The sequence below is a fragment of the Mustela putorius genome, unplaced genomic scaffold (genome assembly GCF_011764305.1).
Source record: "Mustela putorius furo isolate JIRA1106 unplaced genomic scaffold, ASM1176430v1.1 tig00003909_pilon_pilon_pilon, whole genome shotgun sequence".
NCBI classification, from domain to species: Eukaryota; Metazoa; Chordata; class Mammalia; order Carnivora; family Mustelidae; genus Mustela; species Mustela putorius.
Window position 1 is genome coordinate 23769515 of NW_025422057.1, and position 25455 is coordinate 23794969.

General features: G+C 42.4%; 1 protein-coding gene across 2 annotated transcripts in view; it reads right to left on the reverse strand.

Moving 5' to 3' along the window:
• SORCS3 (sortilin related VPS10 domain containing receptor 3) overlaps positions 1-25455 on the reverse strand; it is a 586410-nt gene that overhangs the window by 169379 nt on the left and 391576 nt on the right. For both annotated transcript variants that reach the window (XM_004749297.3, XM_013054566.2), the window contains exon 6: positions 588-652. In XM_004749297.3, the coding sequence (XP_004749354.2) occupies positions 588-652 (65 nt within the window). The remainder of the gene's footprint in view (positions 1-587; positions 653-25455) is intronic.

The window sequence follows — 25455 nt, forward strand, 5'->3', positions numbered from 1 at the left end:
GTCAGAAGTACACAGGTACACAATGTACAAAGGGGTCATGTGTTTAAGATCCTGGGATTCTACTGCTTGTCTGTAGAGACAATATAGGTTTGCTCACTACCGTATTTCCGGGGCCTAGAACAATGCCTGGTACACAGTAGTCTGTCCATACATATTTGTGAAATGAATGAATAAACAGTTTGAAAAAAAATTTCCCAGTGACTTTTTCTGGTAAGCTTGACTATATGAAAGGTTCATTTTTAAAGCCAGCAGCCCCTGCAATTCGTTGTGTGAATGCAAAGTACCATGATGAGCTATGGACACTCCTATCCGAATTACACTGAAGAGGCCAGGAAATTACTAACAGGAGCCTCAAAATTCATCACATTAACTCACATCCCCAGAAAATTCGTTCCTGAGAGTTTATTTCAATGAAACGTCTCCCTCAGGACCAGAGGCCTCTCCCCCTACTCTGGGAAATAGGATGGATCTGGCAGTAATGGAGCTCAGGGCTTTTCATCTTCTCAAGCCATTAAAATGCAAATTGGGGGAGGAGAGGGACCTGCACACAGCTCTCCCCTGGCCTCACCCACGGCCTCAGCACTCACATCCATCGGTGGTCCGCACCTCCATGTGCACCAGGTCCGCTTCCTTATCCAATCCAGCCACCGACCTGGGGAAGGAAGGAGACACAGAAGCTCAGTAACCACATGGATGGCAGATGGCAAAAGCGAGAAAGCATTCAGGGCTGACTATTACTCAGAAAGCCACTTTCTCCAGGGGGGACCCACAGAGTATGGTCACTGGTGAGCCGGGCAGATACAGCTGTCACCTGTAATGCTCACAGCTCAGGAGCCCTGGGATGGTGTCAGGGAGTTGGTGACTCTCTAAAAAAAATAACCATGAAAGAGGACAGAGTCCATAGTAATATAGGACCAAACCTCTGGCCTTGACTCTTCTTCACCACCTGGCACCTAAGAAGTTCTCTCTTCCCACCATCTTCCTTTTCCCCCCAACTCCCACCGCCCACATCCTCCCTCCCCCAGGTCTTGCTGCACCTGACTCCTTCCAGTATACTGCCCGGCTTGGTCCTCCCGCTGGGTGTGTGCTATTGCCCACCCTGTCCTGTCCTCTGGGGAGGGTGGTTTAGACTCCACTCCCAGCTGTTTGCCTCAGGGCACTGTTGCCCTCCTGAGTTCAATGCTGTCTGCCCTTCCTTCCTCCTGCCCCAGAAACAATGAATGTATGGTAACAAAACATTTAAAATCTGATCTGACAAGAACAAAAATCTCCTAGGGATGAGGGTGGGAAAGCTTAAGGTCTACAGCTAATAGCCAAAAGAATGCAGGCTGAGAATCCTTACAAACTAATTCTTGTGGCCCTCTGACCTTGCACACATAAAGCCCAGTCAGCCATCCCCCATGTGAGATATCCAGGCCAGAGGATGACCCAAACAGTCAGCTAAAAGAGGCAACATAGACCTTAAAACATTCATGCACTAGAGAGATCACATAATCCACTCTCTTAGCAAGCTTTTATAATCTATTTACTCTTATTTTAAATATTCTAAGTCGGGCTTTCTGATTTTCCTATCTTCAGGAGGTAAGAAGTGGCAAGTCAGAAGAAAAGTAGAATTTAAACAGTGAGAACCAACTGTGGATACCCATACAGCAAGAACATAGAAAAACCTATGAAAAACAGACCTAAGAACTCAAAACCCAATCTTCCACCCCATAAATCTCTACACTTCTCATTGGCACTGAGACCATTACTATATTAGAGCAGAGTTCAGTATCTGACACCTGTGCTGAGGGGAGAAAGGCACAGAAAACAGGAAGCAGGGGGAAAATAGGATTCCCCCATCAAATTGGGTAGAAAAGGCTTAGGCATACTCTCGCTATGAATAATACCCCCCATGCCCTGTCCACCATAGTGGCACACAACCAGGAGGGAACGTCCAACTCCCAGCTTCTCACCCATGAGCAAAGGGTTTTGGTCTCCACATCAGCATCACAACTTTTAAGGCTCGCACCAGAGGGAAGGGCTCTCAAAACACCTAGCTCTGAAAGCCAATGGGGCTTAAGTCCACTGAGAATAGCAAATAAAGAAGCAATTTATCATGGGTGCACAAGCATTCACTGCAACGATGCCCTAGAACTCAGTGCGCCTTCTCCTCATCTTTCCTTGGAAGTACTTTATCTGCATTCTTTAAAAGCTGTTACCTAATGGCTAGGCTTCTAATTTAGCAAGTTTCAAGGGGCTGACTGTGATCCTACCGAGAGACCTAAGAAGCCCACTGACACCTTTCTCGTCTTCTCTCTGTAGCCCACTCCAAGTTGCCAGTAGCTCTCTAGAAGGAGTTGTGCACATGACCACACCCCAGATTTTAGGGCTGCCCCCCAGGGAATGGGTCCCCAGATCGTTGGGCTCTGATAGCCAACAGGGCTTCACTCATGAGTCCCAGAGGACTGCAGCAAACAAAGAAGTTCTTAACCATCTACTTCCCCAAGGTTCAGTGCAGAGGCAACAAGCTAACAACACCCATCTCTCAGTCTTTCCCTGAAAGGAGTTCATCTGCATACATTAAAGTCACCACCTGAGGGCCCAGCATCTAAATTAGCAGATACCTGGGGGCTATGGGTAACCCTCCTTACAGACTGGGGAAACTAGCAGACCCTTCTCCCACCAGCCTGCTCCAATAATAAAATCAAGTCAGCAGTATCTCCCTGAAAGGAAGTTATACACATATCTGGCACCCCAGCTCTTACTGCTAACCCTTGAGGGATAGGCCCCTGGAGCACCTGGTGCTAGCAGTCAATGTGCCTTGCATTAATGAGACACGAGCAAGACTGCAGCAAGCAAAGAAACAGTTCTTAATGGGCACAAGAGCACCCCCAGTACCTGGTGGCTACCTGCCTGGGCCCAGCTCTGAGGGAGATGGCCAAAAAGTTTCTCCCTGAAAGCTTAACTCTACTTTCCTAGCTTGTATCTGAGGATGCAGCTTCTCAGCTTGTCTCTAGATGCTGACTGCAATCCTGACGGACAGGTCTAGGGACATCCATAACTACTAAATGTTACTAAGAACAAAGAAGAACACCTGGACAATCACAGAGATGAGAGACAGCTAAGAATTCAGTCAGGCTGGTCTGTGAGGTTCTTCTCCTACAGGAGATCACTCTGTCAAGACTGGAAGAGATGTTTGTTTGTTTGTTTTAATTTTTAAAGATTTTTCATTTATTTATTTGACACAGAGAGAGAGATCACAAGTAGGCAGACAGGAAAGCAGGCTCCCTGCTGAGGCGGGGCTCGATACCAGGACCCTGAGATCATGACCTGAGCCAAAGGCAGAGGCCCACTGTGCCACCCAGGTACCCCTGGAAGAGGTGGTTACTTAACAAATGCTCAGAAACCAACACAAACAGTCAAGGAAAGTGAAAAACAAACAAAACAACACAGAAAAAAATAGGTTCCAAACAAAAGAACAAGATAGATATCTAGGAACTGAGCTTAAAGAAATGGAGGTAATAATCTACGTGATAGAGAGTTCAAAATAATGGTCATAAAGATGCTTTACTGAGGTCAAAAGAGCAATGCATGAGAACAATGAGAATTTCAACAGAGATAGAAATATTAAAAAGTACTGAAGACAAATCATGGATCTGAAGAGTAAAATAATTTAACTGAAAAATTCAATAGAGGGGTTCAATAACAGCGTTGATCACGTGGGAGAAAGAATCAGTGAACTCTAGGATGGAAGTGGAATTCCTCCAGAAGAGTGAAAAATAAAAAAGAATTAAAAAAAAAAAGGAAAAATATTTTAAGGGATTTATGGGAAAACATCAAGTGGACTAATAATATTCCCATTGTAAGGGTCTCAGAAGAAGAGAGAAAGGGACATTGAAGAAATAATGGCTGAAAACTTCCCTAAGCTGGGGAAGGTAATGAACATCCAGACCCAGCAAGTCCAGAGAGCTCCAAAAAAGAGGAGTCCAAAGAGAACTACATAAGACACACTATATTAAATTATCAAAAGTTAAACACGAGTAGAACATCTTATAAACATCAAGAGAAAAAACACTTCTTATATACAATAAAATCCCCATAAGATTATGAGCAGATTTTTCAACAGCAACTTAACATGCCAGAAGGGTATGGGATAACATATGCAAGTACTAAACAAAGAAACAAAACCTCTGCTAGTCAACTGAGAATACTCTACCCAGCAAAACCGAGCTTCAGAATTGATGGAGAGATAGAGTTTTCTAGACAAACAAAAGCAAAAGGAGGTCATCGCAGAGATCAGTCTTTAAAGAAATGTTACAGGAAGTTCTTCAAGCTGAAACAAAAGGATGCTAATCAGTAACAGGAAAACATTTTTTTAAAAAAGTATAAAGCTCACTAGTAAATGCAAATATATAGTCAATTCAGAATAATGTTGTAATGGTGATAGATAAATCACTGATAAGCCTAGTACAAATGGTAAAAGAAAAAATATTAAATTAACTATAATTAATTTTTTAATGGATATACATAGAAAAAGACCCAAACTGTGACATCAAAACATAAAATGTGGAGGTGGGGGATTCACACAAACCAAGAAATGCACTGAGAGATAGAAGGCTGGCAGCTAGATGCATCAGAAGGTATTTCAATCTGAATCCATTTGTGCAGTGGTTAATTTTGTGTGTCAACTGGACTGGGCCATGAGATGCCCAGATATCTGGCAAAACATTATTATGGATGCATCTTCTAGGATGTTTCTGGAAAAATTTACATCTGAATTAGTAGACTGAGTAAAACAGATTGCCCTTCCAATATGGGTGGGCTTCCTGCAATCTATTAGAGACCTAAATGGCACAAAAGGAGTAAGGAGATTCACTAACTACCTAATACCTTCTGACTGGGAAACTGGTGTTCTCTTGCTCTCATATAGGAATTTTTATAACTGGCACTCCTAATTCTTAGGCCTTGGGCTCATACTGGAACTATACCACAATCTGTGAATCTTCACTTGCAGATGGCAAACGTGGGCCTTTTCAGCCTCCATTATCAGATAAGCCAATTCCTTCTAATAAGTCTCTCTCCCTCTCCCAGATTTCTCCCCCACCCTCCTATTGGTCTGATTGCACATACTATTATCTCTTCCATAGCCTACTGGTCTGTTTCTCTGGAGAGCCCTGACTAATAAAATTTGTTTCTTAGTCCCATTCCAACAATACAGGCATTTTCCCATGTAAGCCCATAGCATAGCTATATGTGTTTCTATATTTACTTAAGTGATAAATTACAAAGAATTTGATTCTTATTAATATACAACCTATCAGACAGTGAGTTTCCTAAAGATAGAGACCCTAATTATCTTTGTCTAATACTTACTACCACACATAGCTCAAGATTAGGGGTACCTTCAGATTAAATGATAAGGATAAGAAATTCGTACTTCAAAGCTGCTCTGTACCTGAATCCACAGGAGAAGGGATTAAGTGGCTCAGCTGGATAGAGGTAGAGGAGAGGACCTTGGGTACTATCAGTAAGAATCCTCTTGCCCTTTTCCAGCAACAGAGGAAGGCCATTGCCTACTTTCAGCCATACTGCTGGCATTAGCCTGGGGTTTTTCAATACTGACACTGTTGATATTTTGGCTTGGATAATTCTTTGTTGTGGGGGCCATCCTAGACATTGCAAGATATTTAGCAAAATCACTGGCCTTTACTACATGCAGTAACATCCTCGCAGGCCTGACAACCAGAACTGTCTCTAAAATTGCCTACTCTCTTTTGGGGTCAAAACTGCCCCCAGCTGAGAACAAGTGCCTTACCTGTACACACTTAATTGTTGCCTGGGTTCTATGTCTCCCCTGCTAACAAGGCAGCAAAAATAAGGACACACAGATTTCCCTTCCTCCCTTAGTCCTAACATTGCTGAGATGCTTATGAACTACTATTATTTAGGGCCACATCATCTTATCAGGAAATTCTCTGACAATCATCCAGTCCCTAATCTTAAGCCCCCCTAAAGACCCTGCATTTAAAAACTTAAAGTAAGAAAAGTGTACACAAATACAGCAAGCAAAGAAATAGAAATATTAGATGTATATATTTTGTGATTTTTTCCCGAGGGTAAACAGAAGTTGTGATGGATAAATCTGGGAAAATTTGGGGAAAAGTGCATATGGTAATAAGGATAAATGCTAATGGGCAATGAGACCATTCATATGTCAGGCATCCTGTTTGGTGTTTTAAATATATTACTGTAAAAAATCCTCAAAATGACTCTTTAAGGAAGGTAACATTCATCGAACTCTCACCTTTGGTAAATGGGGTTAATAAGAGAGATTAAGTAACGTGTGCCTAAAGTCATGTGATAATAACAATTGATAGACTTAGTACTGTGGGTCAAACCTTGTTTTAAATGTTGATCTTGAATCCTCATATCAATCTGAAGAGTCCTGAACCAATCTATATCCATATTTTCTATATTAAGAGAGTACAATTAGGCATCTAGAGATTAAGCAACTTGGCAAGAGGCATGGAATTTAGTAATAAGCAGCAAAACCTAGACTCAAGCAGTTAGGTGGCTTTGAGCCAGGAGATTAACTTCCCACATAAGCTGCCTCTCCTGGCTGGTGAGAGGTTTGGATACAACCATGTCCCCCAGAATCAAAAAGACCAGAAACATGTTGCCCCATTGCCTCCTCTCTTCCCATATGAAGTTCTTTATGGCAGCACTGTAGGAAATACACATGCACTCTGTGTAAATTATCAATACAGTGTCTCAGAAAATTCTGATTTCAGATGACATGAACCAGAAGTCCTTCATATAGGTGATAATAATTAAGAAGGAAATGTTGGGAACAGAACAAGGAGGTTGGGTCAATAATAGAGAAATAATAAATGGAGATCTTTGCAGAAGCCTCAGGAGGATAAATACAGTTGAGGAAAAGAAAATGTGGCATTTGGGCTTGAGTCTCCTTTGGGTCTATGAGGATGGAATGAGCCAAGACATATATGAGGTACTATGAAACTGCCATGAGTAAGGGGCGGAGGGTGAGAGGCATACTTGCTCAGGTAGGCCCACAAGGTTAAACATAGCCCCCAACACCTCTTCCATTGCAACCATACAAGCTCCTTCACATTTCCAGGACCCACGTGAGGCCAGGGTGGACTAGAAGTCCAGGAACTGTACCCAGTACAGAACTAACCATGGGACACATCAAACTTAATGCCTGTGTTTAATGTCTGCAACAATGTAAAAATGAATTTGCAAGCACCCTATTAAAGTTACATGAAGGGAAACTACCAGAAAGTTTTTAAAATGAATAGATAATAAAGAGAAATTATCAGGCAGGAGCAAGATGGTGGAGGAATAGGAGACCTAAATACTCGGATCCAAGGAGTTCACTTAGACCGTTATCAAACCATTCCAAACTCCTACAAACTCAACAGAAGAGCAAAGAGAAGAGCAGCAATTATAGGAACAGAAAAACGACCACTTTTGTGGAAGGTAGAAAGTGCGCAGAAGTGAATATGAGGTGATATATAGGAAGAGAGTTCACGGGGGCGGTGGGGGTGGGGGGGGCAGCTCCTGGCAAAGGGGAGAACAGCAGAGCACAAAATCAGAACTTTCAGAAGTCTGTTCCATGGAGGGATGTCACTCCAGAGGCGTAGCAGGCCCTTGCAGGGACAGTGTGGTCTCAGGACACGTGGGGACACAAAAAGCAGGGGTGTCTGAAGGTGGCAGAGTCCTAGGTATGGGAGCAGGAAAGCCAGCTGCAGAGACAGAGTCAAGGAGTGAGCTTTCAGCTTGGAGTTACCTTAAAACATACTCCAAGGCACAGTTACGCCATTGCTCTTTGAACAGGGATGCTACAAGTGGCAGATGCAGGGAGATTCACCTTCCTCCCCGAGGAGCAGGTCAGGAGCATGCTGCAAGAATCTGCTGGGTTTAGAGACTCTAAACGGGGCCATGCGTCAGAGATAGAAACACTTGGTCACAGGCTGGGTGAGCTCAGGTGCCGCTGGAGCCCTGGGAGATGGGAGTGGTTGACTGCTTTTCTCTGAGGGTGCACTGGGAGTGGGCCCCGAGCTCTTGGCCCTCCGGCCAGAGACTGGGAGGCCGCCATCTTTATTCCCATTCTCCAGAGCTCTATGGTGTTCTATATCACTAATTCTTTCTTCTGTCTCGTTTATCCAAACAGTAAGAGCCTGTTTGGATAGGCTCAGGGAACCTGAGCATTCAGGGAACAAACGCTCCCGAAATCAAAACCAAGCAGATTACATAGCCTGGCCCCTGGCAAGGACGGTGCAATTCCACCTCTGGCAAAGACACCTCTGCAACGGGCTCCCCCCAGGAGATAAGCAAGAACATCCAGCCAAGACCAAGTTCACCAATCAATGAGAACTGCGGAATGCCAGAACTAGGGGAATGCAACATATAGAATTCATGGCTCTTTTCCCATGATTCCTTAGTCTTCAAAGTTAAATTTTTAAAATTTTCTTACTTTCTTACTCTATTTTTCTGCTCTATTTTTAAAAATGTTTCCTCTTTCCTATTTTAACCTTTTTAACTGTTTTATATTATCAATAATTTTTAAAAATATCTTTTCAAATTTTCACCATTATAGTCATATTCTATACATTCATTGTATTTAACCTTATTTTTTGTATGTATATAGGTTTTTCCTTCTTTAAAATTTTGAGATACAGTTTCATCTAACAGATCAAAATATATAGCACATGGCTTTACTCTAGTCTCCAGCCTGATCACATTATTTCCTCTTTTTTTTTTCTTTTTCAACCAACTTCTTACCTTATCAACTCCTTTTTTAGATCTTTTATAGTTTTTATCTTTACAGTCATATTCCATCCATCATCGTGTTTACTCTTATTTTTGCATATATATAAGCTTTTCTTTCTATAACATTTTGGGAAAGAGTTTCTTCTTACAGCCCAAAATGTATCCAAAATCAAGTATGTGGCTCTGTTCTAGTCATCAGTCTAATACACACACACACACACAAACACACACACACATTTTCCCATTCTTCTCCCCCCAGTTTTAGGTCTCTTCCAAATTGTTTAGTGTATATTTTTCTGGGATCATTGCTACCCTTTTAGTATTCTGTTCTCTCATTCACCTGTTCTTATCTGGATAAAATGACAAAGCAGGAAAAATCACCTCCAAAAAAAAGAACAAGAGGCAGTACCAATGGCAAGAGACCTAATCAACACGGACATTGGTAATATGTCAGAACTAGAGTTCAGAATGATGATTATCAAGGTGCAAGCTGGGCTCGAAAAAAGCATGGATGATACTAGAGAATCCCTTTCTGGATAAATAAAATCCCTTTCTGGAGAAATAAAAGAACTAAATTCTAACCAAGTTGAAATCAAAAAAGCTATTAATTAAGTGCAATAAAAAATGGAGGCTCTTACTGTTTGGATAAACGAGACAGAAGAAAGAATTAGTGATATAGAACACCAAATGATGGAGAATAAAGAACCGGAAAAAGAGAGATAAACAACTACTGGAAAATGAGGGGAGAATTCAAGAGAAACCATAAGATGATAGAATATTAGAATAATTGGGATCCCAGAAGAAGAGAGAGGGGGCAGAAGGTATATTGGGGCAAATTATAGCAGAGAATTTCCCTAACATGGTAAAAGGAACAAGCATCAAAATCCATGAGGTAGAGAGAACCTCCCTCAAAAATCAGTAAAATTAGGTCCACTCCCCATCATCTAATAGTAAAACTTAAAAGTCTCAGTGACAAAGAGAAAATCCTGAAAGTAGCTCAGGACAAGAGGTCTGTAACATAAAATGGTAAAAATATTAGAGTGCCAGACCTATCCATAGAGACCTGGCAGGCCAGAAAGGACTGGCATGATATATTCAGAGTACTAAGTGAGAAAAATATGCAGTCAAGAATACTATATTCAGCTAGGCTATCATTGAAAATAGAAGGAGAAATAAAAAGCTTCCAGGACAAACAAAAATTAAAAGAATTTGCCAACACCAAACTAGCCCTATGGGAAATATTGAAAGGGCTCCTTTCAGCAAAGAGAGAGGAACAGAGATAATATACAGTAACAGTCACCTTACAGGCAGTACAGTGGCACTAAATTCATATCTTTCAGTAGTTACCCTGAATATAAATGAGATAAATGCCCCCATCAAAAGACACAGGGCATCAGAATGGATTAAAAAACAAGATCCAAAGACACATCCAGATTTAAAGTGAGGGGTTCTAAAACATTTTACCATGCTAGTGGACATCAAAAAAAAGCTGGGGTGGCAATCCTTAAATCAGATAAATTAGATTTTATGCCAAAGACTATAATAAGAGATGATGAAGGATACTATATCATACTCAAAGGCTATGTTCAACAAGAAGATCTCACAATTTTAAATATCTATGCCCCTAACATGGGAGCAGCCAACTATATAAACCACTTAACAACAAAATCAAAGAAACATATCGACAATAATACAATGATAGTAGAGCATTTTAACACCCTGTTCAATGAAATGGACAGATCATCCAAGCAAAAGATCAATAAGGAAATAAAGGCTTTAAATGACACACTGGACCAGATGGACATCACAGATATATTGAGAACATTCCATCCCAAAGCAACAGAATACACACTCTTCCCTAGTGTACATGGAACATTCTCCAGAATAGATCATATCCTGGGTTACAGCTCAGGTCACAACTGGTACCAAAAGATTGGGATCATTCCCTGAATATTTTCAGACCACAATACTTTGAATGTAGAACTCAACCACAAGAGGAAAGTTGGAAAGAGCTCAAGTTCATGGAGGCTAAAGAGCATTCTACTAAAGAATGAATGGGTCAACCAGAATTAAAGAAGGATTGAAAAATTCATGGAAACAAATGATAATGAAAACACAACTGTTCAAAATCTGTAGGATACAGCAAAGGTGGTCCTGAGAGGAAAGTATATAGCAATACAAGCCTTTCTTAAGAAACAAGAAAGGTCTCAAGTACACATCCTAACCCTACACCTAAAGGAGCTGGAGAAATAACAACAAAGAAAACCTAAACCCAGCAGGAGAAGAGAAATCATAAAGATCAGAGCAGAAATCAATGATTTAGAAACGAAAAGGACAGTAGAACAAATCAATGAAACTAAGTGCTGGTTCTTTGAAAGAATTAATAAGATTGATAAAACCCTGGCCAGACTTATCAAAAAGAAAAGAGAAAGGACCCAAATTAATAAAATCATGAATGAAAGAGGAGAGATCACAACCAACACCAAAGAAATACAAACAATAATAAGAACATATTATGAGCAACTATATGCCAGCAAATCTGACAATCTGGAAGAAATGGATGCATTCCTAGAGACGCACAAACTACCAAAACTGAACCAGGAAGAAATAGAATACCTGAACAGACCCATAACCAGTAAAGAGATTGCAGGGGTCATCAAAAATCTCCCAAAAAACAAGAGCCCAGGGCCAGACGGCTTCTCAGGGGAATTCTACCAAACATTTAAAGAAGAATTAATACCTATTCTCCTGAAACTGTTCCAAAAAATAGAAATGGAAGGAAAACTTCCAAATTCATTTTATGAGGCCAGCATTACCTTGATGCCAAAACCAGACAAAGACCCCATCAAAAAGAACAATTACAAACCAATATCCTTGATGAACATGGATGAGAAAATTCTCACCAGAATACTAGCCAAGAAGATCCATCAGTACATTAAAAGGATTGTTCACCACAACCAAGTGGGATTTATTGCTGAGTTGCAAGGTTGGTTCAATATCTTATTGTATCTGTTGATACAATACATTAATGAAAGAATAAAAATCTTTTGATACTCTTATTAGATGCTGATAAAGCATTTGACAAAGTGAGGCATCCTTTCCTGATCAAACTTCTTCACAGTGTGGGGATAGAGGGTACATACCTCAATATCATCAAAGCCATCTATGAAAAACCCATAGAGAGTATCATCCTCAATGGGGAAAAACTGAGAAAAAAAAACTGAGAAAAAAACTCTCAGTTTTTCCCCTAACACTGCAGGGTTGTCCACTATAACCACTGCAATTCAGCATAGTACTAGAAGTCCCAGCCTCAGCTATCAGACAACAAAAAGAAATTAAAGGCATCTGAATCAGCAAAGAAGAAGTCAAACTCTCACTCTTTGCAGATGACATGATACTTTATGTGGAAACCCCAAAGACTCCACTCCAAAACTGCAAGAACTCAGGAATTCAGTAAAGTGTCAGGATATAAAATTAATGCATGGAAATCAGTCGCATTTCTATACACCAACATCAAGACAGAAGAAAGAGAAATTAAAGAGTCAATCACATTTACAATTGCTCTCAAAACCATAAGATACCTACGAATAAACCTAACCAAAGAGGCAAAGAATGTATACTCAGAAAACTATAAAGTACTCATGAAAGAAATTAAGGAAGACACAAAGAAATGGAAGAATATTCCATACTCATGGATTGGAAGAAAAAATATTGTGAAAATGTCTATGCTACCTAAAGCAATGTACACGTTTAACTGCAATCCCTATCAAAATATCATCTTTTTTTTTTTCAAAGACATGGAACAAATAATATTTATATGGAACCAGAAAAGACCCAAAGTAGCCAGAGGAATGTTGAAAAAGAAAACCAAAGATGCCAGCATCATAATCCTAGACTTCAATATCTATTAGAAAGCTTTAATCACCAAGACAGTACGGTACTGGCACAAAAACAGATCAGTGGAACAGAATAGAGAGCCCAGAAATGGACCTTCAACTGTGTGATCAATTAATCTTTGACAAAGCAGGAAAGAATGTCCAGTGGAAAAAGGACAGTCTCAGCAACAAATGGTATTAGGAAAACTGGACATCCACATGCAGAAGAGTGAAAATGGACCATTTCCTTACAGCACTCACAAAAACAGACTCAAAATGGATGAAAGACCTCAATGTAAGACAGGAATCCATCAAAATCCATGAGAAGAATGAGGGCAGCAACCTCTTCCACCTCAGCCACAGCAACTTCTTCCTAGCAACACTGCCAAAGGCAAGGGAAGAAAGGCCAAAAAAGAACTATTGGGACTTCATCAAAATCATAGCTTTTGCACAACAAAGGAAACAGTCAATAAAACCAAAACACAACTGACAGAATGGGAGAAGATATTTGCAAAGGACTTATTAGATAAAGAGCTAATATCCAAAATTTACAAAGAGCTTATCAAACTCAACACCCAAAGAACAAATAATACAATCAAGAAATGGCCAGAAGACATGAAGAGACATTTCTGCAAAGAAGACATCCAAAAGACCAATAGACATGTGAAAAAGTACTCAACATCACTTGGCATCAGGGAAATACAAATCAAAACCATAGTGAGATACCTCCTCACATCAGTCAGAATGGCTAAAACTAACAAGTTAGGAAACAACAAATGTTGGTGAGGATGCACAGAAAGGGGAACCCTCCTACACTAGTGGTGGAATGCAAGCTGGTACAGCCACTCTGGAAAACAGTATGGAGGTTCCTCAAAAAGTTGAAAATAGAACTACCCTATGACGCAGCAATCACACTACTGGGTATTTACCTGAAAGATACAAATGTAGTGATCTGAAGGGCTACATGCACCTGAATGTTTATAGTAGTAATATCCACAACAGCCAAACTATGGAAAGAACCTAGATGTCCACCAACAGATGAATGGATAAAGAAGAAGTGGTATATATATACTATGGAATACTATATAGCCATCAAAACCCCCCAAATCTTGCCATTTGCAATGACACGGATGGAACTAGAGGGATTATGCTAAGTGAAATAAGTTAATCAGAGAAAGACAATTATCATAGGATCTCTATGAAATGAGGAATTTAAGAGGCAGTGTCAGAGGGTTGTGGGGGGAATTGAGGGGAAAAAAATGAAACAAGATGGGACCGGGGAGGGAGACAAACCATAGGAGACTCTTAATCTCAGGAAACAAACTGAGGGTTGCTTGGGGGTTGGGGGGGCACAGAGGGATAGAATACCTGGGTTATGGACACTGGGGAGGGTATACACTTTGGTGAGTCCTGAGAATTGTGTAAGACTGATGATTCACAGACCTGTACCCCTGAGGCAAATAATACATTATATGTTAAAAAAGTAAAAAATTAAAAAAAAAATCAAAATATATGGAAATAAAGCTAAGATATACTCTGAAAATATCAAGTTATGGTATAAATAATGTTCTTTCACCTTGTGAAAGATACAGTAATATATTTTTACTAATATGTGTTGAGGGGGGATAGAGATAATATGAAGCAATATATTAACAGTGATTATTATCCCCAGGAAGTGCAAAAATGGGGTATTTTAATTTTTTTCTCTACCATAAATTTTTGAAATATTTTGTTTTTAAGAGAACATGTGTTACTTCTGTAATTAATAAAAATTATTTTTGAAAGTCAAAAAATAAAAATAGACAATAAAGAGAAATTATCTATGTGCGGATTACTACCAATGTCAACTGAAAATAAGTCATCAGTAGTGCCTCTATCTAGTGATGTGTATTCCTGATTTTAATGAAGTGACTACAAAACAGAATTTAAAAGAACAAACCAGTATCAAGAAGAGGTAAGAATCTATGAAAGCCCTTATAAATATGTAAAAATTCCTCAACAGCTAATTCTCTTATCGCAAAGTTTTCCCGAAACTTAACACCCATGATTGAGGAAAAATTCATCTTTTCCAGTGGATCTTCCCATTCTTCCTCAAGAGAAGTAAGATCAGGCCCCTTTCTGCAATCTTCCTCTTGCACATATGTGCCAATAATGACTTTTAGTTTCTACATCTGTGAAATGGGAAGATCATAACACTGACTTCACAAAGATTAAATGAACTAAGTAGTAAACATTTAGAACAGTGCCTGACACAGAAAGCATTCTTCACAGTTTAGCTATCATTATTTTTCATTAGAAGGGCAGGATAAACGAATCTGCTTTCCTGCGTGCCCTCAGACCTCAGCTCCACGTTTGTGGAGCACTGAACAACACAGCATTGTTCCAGGCACTAGATCTGGAAAAGCCCTGCTGGGAGATTCAGTGTAAGCACCTTCCCCCCATCCCCCCTCTCTTTGGATGTATTATACACCACAAACCTGGGGACCAAGTCTTGTTTGGGGTCCCTTTAACAGCCAGCTCTCCTATCCAGGGAAGAAACCATGACACTGAACTATGGTCACCTCATTCTGCCTGTGAGACCCAATGCTTGATCTCATGGGCTTCTGCTGGATCTTCTGTTGGTATTTTCCAACACAGTGCTTGGCACACGGTAGACCATCACTACATATTTGATGAATGAATGATGACAACACTCCCCTTCAGTCAGACAAACCTTGTAAGGCCCTCTGTAAGCCTGGAGATCACGTTTGAGTCTTAAAGGCCAACCTCTCTTCAGGCCAAAAGAGATTTCACTCTCCTGCCTGTGCCCCAGATAATGGTTATCATGTAGATCTCTCAACAGGTATTAAAGAGGAGAAAAAAATCTATGAGGCATGAATGATGTGTGAGGATCATTCGATGATGATGCCATCCTCCTGAGGATATTTAACTTTCTTAAAATTAACAAGCCTAGCATCAGCACACAAGGATCATGTGAAAGGAAGGGTTATGGTTATTCTTCCAAACTGACAGTCTTTTAAGTTCTGAGCCAAGACCAAGGACACAGAGAACAAAGGCAGTAAGGAGCCAAGCCAGAGCCACACCTCCAGGGAAGGAACCCACTTCAGGGCCTAGGACCCATATACTCACAGGTATTACTGATGGAAACACTTGAAAAAGGTCAAGTAGCTTTCAGATGTATTTTTGGCAACTACACCGTCTACTCAAGGGCAGTCTCCAAGTCCTAACATATAAGCTGGTCAAACAAGGACTCCTCAGGAACTGTTAGCTGCTCCCCCAGATGCAACAGTGTCTGCGAGGGCTGAATGCAATGCAGCCACCTTGGAGACACTCCGATCTCGTCCAACCCCTTCACAGAAAACTGAGCCTCCCCACCTGTCCAAAGATACAGCAAGTCTGCATCCTGTGGCCTTACATGCCAATTTGGAACTTCATTCAGTCCAACTTCTCCTAATACTCAGCTGCCCGGGGGAAGCGACAAGGCTAGACTTCTGTGCATGTTTTTTTCTTTGTGGATGTGAATCCTAGAGCAAAGTCTTCACCAGAAAGAAGAAAATTAGACACAGGGGACTCAGGAGGATGGTACCAAGGGTAAAACAGTGGTAAGGCCAAAGTACAAATGTTTTTGCGAACTGGTCAGCTATACCTTTAAATTTACAAAAACAATCTTATCTCAAAAGATTTCTCTAATTCACATCACATTCTCCCCCTTTATGTCTCTGCTCAGACCACCCCCCCGCTGGAATGTTCCCTCCATTCCACTCTGCATATTCCCTGTTCATGGCCCAGTTCAACACCTACTTTCCATGAAAGCTCCTGACCCTGACAGAATAGTATAATCTCTTGGAAAACTTTCTAAAAATACCAAATTTCAGTGCATGGGCCCTACCCCAGGAATTCTGTTTGAACTGGTTTGGAGCCATGGGCTTCACAGAGTTTAGTTATACAAGGAGCTCCTTGTTAAAACATGGTTTGGGGTTCCACCCTCAGAACTTCTAATTCGAGAGGTCTGGAGTGGGGCCCAAGAATCTGGATTCTCGGGAAATACTGAGATGATGTCATTATATGGTCTGGGGTCACAATCTGAGAACCACTAGCCTAGAGTATAGTTCAGGAATCAATAGCTTTTAGATGTTCCCAGGAGATAAAAAATGTGCAGTCGGAGCTGAGAATCTCTCATTAGAGCTCAAAACAGCCTCCATGAGCTCAACCTGAAACAGCCCCTTCCTTTGATGTGTCAGAGGACGAATTTGTAATTAGTCTCGGAGGTGAAGTCTTGGCTCTACCAGGTACTAACTGTGGAATCATAGGCCATTTATTTAACCTTTCTGTGCCTCAACTGTCTCATCTGCACAACGGGGAGATAATAATAGCACCCTTCTCATTATTTTTATGAGGACCAAATGAATTAAATGCACGTAAAACATTCTGAAGAAAGAGAGGTATGTGTTAACATTTAACACCATGTATAATGCTTACCATTATAGTGCTCCCATTATCTTAAGTACAATTAATATTTATTGAGTGCCTAATGGACCAAGAATTATACTACCAATTTAATGTTATCTCACTTAATCCTTAAGCAAACTTTGAGACTGGATGGAAATATATAATATTCCACACACACACACATACACACCCAGATGAGGAGGAAATGGAGATTTTCAGACGTCAAATCACCTAGCCACTGGTACAGGGTAAGAAAGAGATGGAGCTTGGATTCAGACATGGTCTGTCTTACTCCATCTTCAATTATTTGTAGGCCTGAATTTTTTCTCTTTCTTGATTGTTCCATCCTCAAAGACAGGCTCTAGAGCTGATTAAATCATGTTTTCCGCTAGTGCCTAGTACTGTGCCTTGCTTGTTACTTTCTTTTTTTTTTTTAAATCATTTCACAGAGAGAAAAAGAACACAAGTAGGGGGAGTAGCAGGCAGAGGAAGAGGCAGGCAGAAGGAGAGGGGGAAACAGGCATCCCATGAGCAGGGAGCCCAACATGGGGCTCGATCCCAGGACCCTAAGATCATGACTAGAGCCGAAGGCAGACACTTAACCAACTGAGCCACTCAGGCGCTCCTTTTCTTTACTTTCTAAGTGTCATCTGAGTAGATAAATAAATATACAAATCAGAACAAGAACCCGGGGAGATAAATGTTGAAAATAGCTCCAGAATATGGCGAAGCAGATTTCATTCATTTAATTAATCTCTAGGCAATTAAGTGAACAAAGTCTTCATTTTATATTATTATGCTGCTATTTTTTACCATTCATCCTCAAAGCAATATCGGATCTGTCAAACACAGTCATCTGTGATTTGCTTGACAAATGTGATCATCCTGTGAAAATGCTAAGGCAGCAAAAAGAGGGCTCTCATCCAGCTCAGCTCAATGACCCCCCCTTGTGAGCACGTTGGGAGCTTTCCTCTCAAATCACCAATAATCCCACCTCCCCCAATATTCATAGATTTCTAGGTGCACACCCCCATGCTTATGCCTGGACTCTATGGCTCCATCCCTGGTCTACAGCTCATTAGACTAAGGAGAGACACCCAACCCAAGCTGGGTCAAACATATTTGTTTCCCGAAGTTTGGGATTGGTGTGAGAGACTCCACATAAGACTTGGAGCAATCTGTCTTGGACACTTTTAGTTACTTGTTCTGCCAGGAAGAAGAGAGGAACAGAAATAAGAGACAGAAGAAGAGCACTCTGTGAGATCTGGAATAGAGTCCCTTTTAAGATCTGAATGCATGTATTTTCTTGGATCCCAATAACTCCTTTATTGTTATTCTCTCTCTCTCTCTTTCTCTCTCTGTCCATCTGTCTCTCTCTCTCTCTCTCATTAAGCTAGCTTAAGTTAGTTACTGTTTCTTGCAACCCGAGAGTCATTACCAATACGCCACCAGAACCAGCTTTCTGGTTCTCCCAGCAGAAAGGGCCCCTGACTACTAGACCAGTGTCTTTCAATCTATGGGCTATGACCCATTAGTGGGTCATAAAATGCATTTGGTGGATCACAACCCCAAGTTTTTTTACCAAATAGAATGAAATGGGATAGGAAATATTGGAGAGCACCTAATGTGGTAGACTGAGTATTTTTTATGTAAATTTAAGATACATAAAAAGACATAGGGTTATAATGGATCATAAGAATAACATTGCCTACTAGAGAAACAGTTTTAAAAAGGGAAGAAAAAATCCAATATGGTCCAATTCTATATATTTTTTTAAGTTCTATAAATATTTGGAACCAAATCTAGCAGTCACATGAAACACTTTCAGGACAAGGCAAACACACACCAAAAGGTCATTCCAACCTCCGAAAGGAGGTTGAACTTAACTGGAGAGTCTCCTGCAAGCATAGCCAACACCATGTTATATGCTGGCGGGAGTAATTTGAAGCTGAGCTTTGGTCATTGGGGCATGATTCTGCTAATGTAGTGGCAATTCATGAGGCTTTATCTAAATATAAATGAAACAATAATCCCCTGGCAAGTACTTACTGAATACCTACTACATGCAAGCATTCAAGGAATTGCCAGACAGTTCACCACTTGGACCATGTGTTTGCTGCATATGCGTGGCTATAGCCTGGCACAGCTCAAGGGAATAGCCATATAGTTCCAAACAAGATGCTGTTACATGACACAGCCCAAAATGATAAATATTTCTCATAGAAGACCTATTAATCCTATAAAACAGTCCAAGTGCATTGCAACATTTGCAGAGTGGTCAGAGAGAATGGGTCAAGTCCTTTATCCTAGACAATTGATTTTGGAACTGCCAGCTAACTGTATACTATTCCTTTAATAGGTATTAATAGGGTGATATATAAAGGAACCTTTGGAAAGGCATTCGATCATGAAGGGTTTCATAGATAAAGGGAGACAAGGGATACTGTTGAAGAATGTGTGAGATTGGAAAGTCAGGAAGAAGAAAGGGGTAACATGATGCCAGGCACAGTGGGGAAAAGGGACATGCTGTAGGAGTGGAATGTTGGGCAGAGGTCATCAGCAATCACTCTGGAGACAGAAGAAGAAAGAACTGGAAGGCCATGAAAAGCCACCATTTCAGGAATTATGGATTGGTTCCTATTGGTTCCTTCAAACTAAGTGTCTGGAACATTTTGATAGCATCATTGAACAAATTCCTGTGTCTGAAGGTATACACATTCTACTTCTTTAGGAATGAATTCATACAAATACACCTTTGTAAACTGATTTAGAAAAGTCCAAGCTTTTTAAAATTTTTCTTTCCCTTTTTTTTTCAGTGTTCGGATTGTGCTTAAAATATTATAACTTGGAGCGAGTATGATTCCCAAATAGTGGTGATTGTGGAGACCCTCTCACTCCATCCTTCGCCAAGGGCCCGAGTCAACACCCATGGCCACTCAGGTGGGATGCAAGCCAAAGAGCAAGAAATGTAAACTCAGAATTAAAGTAGTGCATACCAAACTACACCAAAACAGCCAAAGTCTGACTTGTGAGAAGAGTGGAAGGGGACATTTTGGTTGGCAGGAATTTGGATTAAGAAGGAACACTTCGGGGGGGGGGGCTGCGTGGCTCAGTGGGTTAAAGATTCTGCCTTCGGCTCAGGTCATGATCCCAGGGTCCTGGGATCGAGCCCTGTGTCGGGCTCTCTGCTCGGCAGGGAGCCTACTTCCCTTCCTCTATCTCTGCCTGCCTCTCTGCCTACTTGTGATCTCTGTCTGTCAAATAAATAAATTTTTTTAAAAAAAGAAGAAGGAACACTTCCCAATCATCACCAGGGTCACACGATATGGTCTCTGGGTAGAGCACCGAACTAAGTTTTTCATTCTCCTAATCACACACAAACACTGAGCATCAACTATAAGTCCAGTACCAAAAAGATGATGGAGGAAAGATGCTGAGATGAGTAAGATAAAGTTCCAGCTCTCTGGAAGCCCAGGCTGATGTGTAGAAAGAGACAGGCAGAGAGAAATTACATGAAATGTTAGCAGAATGGTGAGGGAGTCCACAAATGGGTAGGTTTTTTTGTTTTTTGTTTTTTGTTTTTTTTTTTAAGTAAGAAGGAGAGACAGGTACAAATGGATGAGGTACAAATAGATCCTACTGGTCCACCAGTATGACCTCGCAGTTCCCAAAACAAGTCTTTTCAAGAGCTTCCTGTGCATCCAGCATGGAGACTGAAGATAAAATGAGGGTCAGGGGGCCAGAGGCAGGGCAGGGACTGGTCAAGTGGCGCATGACATACTTCAGAGGAATAGACTTACAAAGGTTTAGAGATCAGTTAAACAAAACAATTAGAAATGAACAAAGCCCTCAATGCCCCGCATCTCCCAAGCTAGAGTTTGGAATGACACATTTAGTGCTTACTGGGGTTCCACCGGCGAAATGGAATACTATTTTAAACTCATAATGTGTTCTGGGGACAAGAACTTGTCTCTTCAATATTCCACGGGTTAAGACAGGAGCTTTGGAGCCATAGGTTCTAGATCCTAGTTCTGGTTCTACACCTATTACCTGGGAGGCCTTAGGCAAGTGAGTTAACTTCCCTAAGCCTTCCATTCTCCAAAACCACCAAAACTTCCTCATCTGGTTTTGATGAGGGTGAACTGACCAATGCACATGTTTCATAAATGTGCATACTAGGTTCCAGGCATCCTACAAAGCATCCAGGGAGGGACACACACATGTGCACATATGTGCATGACAAAGATGCACACGTAGACTCATTTCAACACCTACTGACTATGTAGAAAAGGTCTAACAGAAATCTGCATTGGAAGGTATCAGAGAGACCCCTGAACTGAATCAAGGACAAAGGCCTAGATTCTGGTCCTAGTCTCTTCACTGACCCAATTCAACACCTGACTCCCTCGGCAGTCTCCTGCTCTGCAGATTGGAAGGGCTGCCGGGGCTGTGGGGCTCTCGGATCCTTTCGGTCTCTGGGCTCTCAGGTTGGGTCAACTCTGTACTTGATGAAGACTCAGGGATATGAGCTCCTTCTTTGCACAGACAGCTCTTCCACTCCTGTCAGATTCCTTCTTGTTCCACCCCACCCTGACCCTTCTCTGAGGGGGAACTTTCCTTTTCTTTTTCTTTTTTGAGAGAGGAGAGAGGGGAAGAAAGGAAGTGGATGGGAGAGGGGCAGAGGGAGAGGGAGAGAAAATCTTAAGCAGGTTTGACGCTCAGCATGGGGCCCGATGAGAGGCTTGATCTTGCGACCCTGAGACCATGATCTGTGGGGCCACCAAGAGTTGGATGCTTGACTGACTGGGCCACTGGGGCGCCCCCAAGGGAGAACTTCTGTAATCAGGTGAGTGCCCTGCAAGGCAGAGAAGTCTGCTAGGGACATCCCCAAGTTGCTGCCCACCCCTGGCAGGGCCCATAGCCAGCTGGGGAGGGCTTCTGTGGGCATCCTCATGCTGCCAGAGATAGCCTGCACCTGCACCTCCATGGGGCCGTAAAGGCTGAGCAGGGCCTGGCAGCTTCCGGAGCGTGTGGGCTTTAGTGACGGAGGCTCCCCACACTGGATGGTTCGCAGAGCACTTTCACAACATCGCTACATTTTAATGCTTTAATCTTGAGAGGTGGATGTCATGGTTCCCAGTTCACAGAGGAGCATACTCAGAAGGCTGATGTCGCTGGAAATCACCAGCCAGAACTGGGGCTCCCCACCGGCCCTGCAGACTCTGTGCTCAGTGCTCCCCGAGAGCCCCGAGCTGAGCCCCGAGACCAGAGGGAGTTAGACGAGGGTTAGGAGCTGCTGACTGGCAGTGCGGGAAGAACTCGGAGAGTTAATTAAAGAAGGCAAAGGGCTTTAAGGAGAGGACTTGGGAGAATGTGCTGTGGAAGTTCTGGAGAAGAAAGAGAAGGGAACCAGGTGTATTTATAGACTAATAATGTGCAGGAGAGGGGAAATATGGGCCACCCCTGGCAATTCTCATCAAGTTAATGGATGTTGCCAATTACTGTGGTAACATTTCTAATTGTATCTTAGCTCTGAAGAGAATAAAAACAGAATTTCCTAGTCTTTGCCTCAGGACTGTTTGGGGCACACATTCGGGGATACTAGACCAGTGTAGAGATGCCTGCCCAGAGTTGGCCCGGGGAGGCCTCCCCGCAGCTGTCCCAGCCGAAGTGGGGTTGCAAGTAGTGAGGAAAAGGGCATCTGGGTTAGGGGTTCAGGAGTACAGATGGGTGGGGAGGGTAACAGGCAAGCGTGTGACGGGACAGGCTGCAATCTCGTGCAGACCCTATGAAGAGGACAGTGAGCCCCCAGCACCCCCAGCGATGATGTGATGATAGCTAGTATGTGTGCACTATGCTGTCTTGTGGCTGCCTGTCCCTGTTATATTTGCTTCGTGTGTGTGATCTTCTTTAATACTTATAATAATCTGTGTGACTATGTGAATAATGTCTGCCTCCCTTCCCTTCTGGTTTGTAAGCTTCTTTTATAGGAAGGGGGCCTTGCCTGCCCACGACAGTCATTTTACTTTCTAACACAAAGCTGGCATTCAGTCATGTTAGTTGAACAAATGAGCAGACTCCTACAAGGGAGGCGACACCTGGGTGGCTCAGTCCTTTAAGTGTCTGCCTTCATCTCAGGTCATGATTCCAGAGTCCTGGGATGGAGATTAGCATCGTTGGGCTCCTGGCTCAGCGTGGAGCCACTTCTCCCTCTCCCTCTGCCCCTTCTCCTAATTTGTGCCCCTTCTCTCTCTTTCTCTTTCCAAAAGAAAAAAAATCTTTGAAGAAAAAACAGAAAACAAAACAAAACAATACAAAAAAAAAACCTCCTACAAGGGAGGTACAGTATTTATCTGCATTTTACTAACAGGGAGCAGAGTCACGCAGCTAATAAATGGTAGCCCTGGGATTCTAACCCAGGTCAGGTGGAGCCAGCTCTGGACCACACCCTGTGACACACCATGGAGGCCACCTTGCTTGACCAGACCAAGGGAGGTAGGCCAGAACATAACCAACACGTTCTAATCGGCTACTCTGCCCCAGGGAACTTATTTCTTTACATCATTTAATCCTGAGAAGGAACTATGCAGCACGCATGGCCCACAGATTGTAAAGGCAGAACAGAGGCCCCAGGTACTTGAGTGACTTGTCTAAGATGACTCAGGTAGCAAAGGAGAAGAGGGAAGATTCAAATGACTCCACAACTTAACGTTCACAGAGTTCCCCTTTACTTCATGGCTTTCCAGAGAGTGACACCACACAGACAAAATTACATCCTAAAAACACCAGGCACTGAGAGGAAGAAAATAAAATTATATGGCTTCCCATTCCTTCAAACAAATCCTCTAGAACAAATTGGGGACAAATTTTGCTGTAGATCATTCTCTGATAACCCCTCCATCCCTGACTCAACCCCGCTTTCCATTCTCTGATGTCTACAGCCAGTAGCCTCCTGCTTCTCACCCTCATGCGCCCCTCTCCTGCCCCAGGACCTAAGACAGTCCCCCACTTAGGCCTGACCTTTGTGGGTAATAGTCTCAGCTCTAAGATCAGCCACCAGTAGCCTGCGGATATGCCCAGGCCCTCAGGCAACAGCAGCCAAAGGAAAGCAACTAAATGAATGTAAAGACCTCCTTCAGGAACAAGCAAGTCTTCCTGGGAGGTAGCACAACAAACAACAAGAATCAGTTCTATTTACGAGGCCAGTGGCAGACATCGAACACCTCCTGCCCAGCATCACTCTATGCAGGGGACCCAGGACTGAAATGCCCCCTCTGTCCGCACCGAGAAGGGATCACAGCCTAGGTGCACACACATAGGCTAACAGCCCAAAATCTCCACACCTGGGGCCTACACAAGAGTTCACGCCACAGGTTTTGAGAACAAAGTCTGAGGCTCAGCTGTCCTCAATTCAAAGTCAGCACTGGTCCCTTCCTGCCTCTGTCTCACTCCAACCTTGTTCAGTACCTTTTACTATGAGGTAGTGACAGAGGGTACTAGGGTAAAGCATGCGCTTCATGCTCAGAGACCTGGGTTCAAACCCAGACCCACTGCGCACCAGGCTAAGTGACCTTGACATGCACTTGACTCCTCTGAGCCCTCAGAATCTCATCTCTGAAGGGGGGATAAAAACAATCCTTACCTCAGAGTGTCGTCATGAGAATTAAACTCGATAATAGAATGAAATGTCTAGTACAGGCTTAGGAATAGTCCCCACCTTCCAGCCATGAGTGTTTCTGGCCTTCCTCACGGAGGACCAGCCTTTGACCCTCACTACTGTCATGAACCCCCATCTCCACATTGTACCTGCACTGTCACCGCTGTGGCCACTTCTCCTGGCTAGGAAAAGGAGTAGGGGAAATCAGTAGACATTATCTACGGGTAGAGCTATTTAATCTGTCCCCCAAAAGAATTCTCCCTGGGGCCCCAGCACATTTCAGAGGCAACATGTGAACATTCTCTGGCTCTGGAAATCGGAGTCCAAGATGACAACATGGTCCTCTGAGATGCCACTCACACCTGCAACCCGTACCCGGAGAAGGGCTGCCCAAGGGAAGAGCAAGAAGTCAGACCCTCCGGGACAATTAAAATTCAACTGAACCAGACACTCTGGAATCCTCTCTTGGGAGTCATTCAGCCAAGCCTGGGGCGGGGGCAAGATCACTTAATGGGTGTTTTTTCATCTTTAATTTCTCTGATTCAGAAGGTTTATAAGATCAATTGCTAAGCAGGCTAATGTGAGGAGATGAGGCAGCAAGTTTCTCTGGGCCCAGCATCAGCTAATTCCTTAGTTTCTAACTAAAGCCCCCAGGGACCCACTTATATAAAGCCTGAGAACTTGCCTTGCCTCACTCAA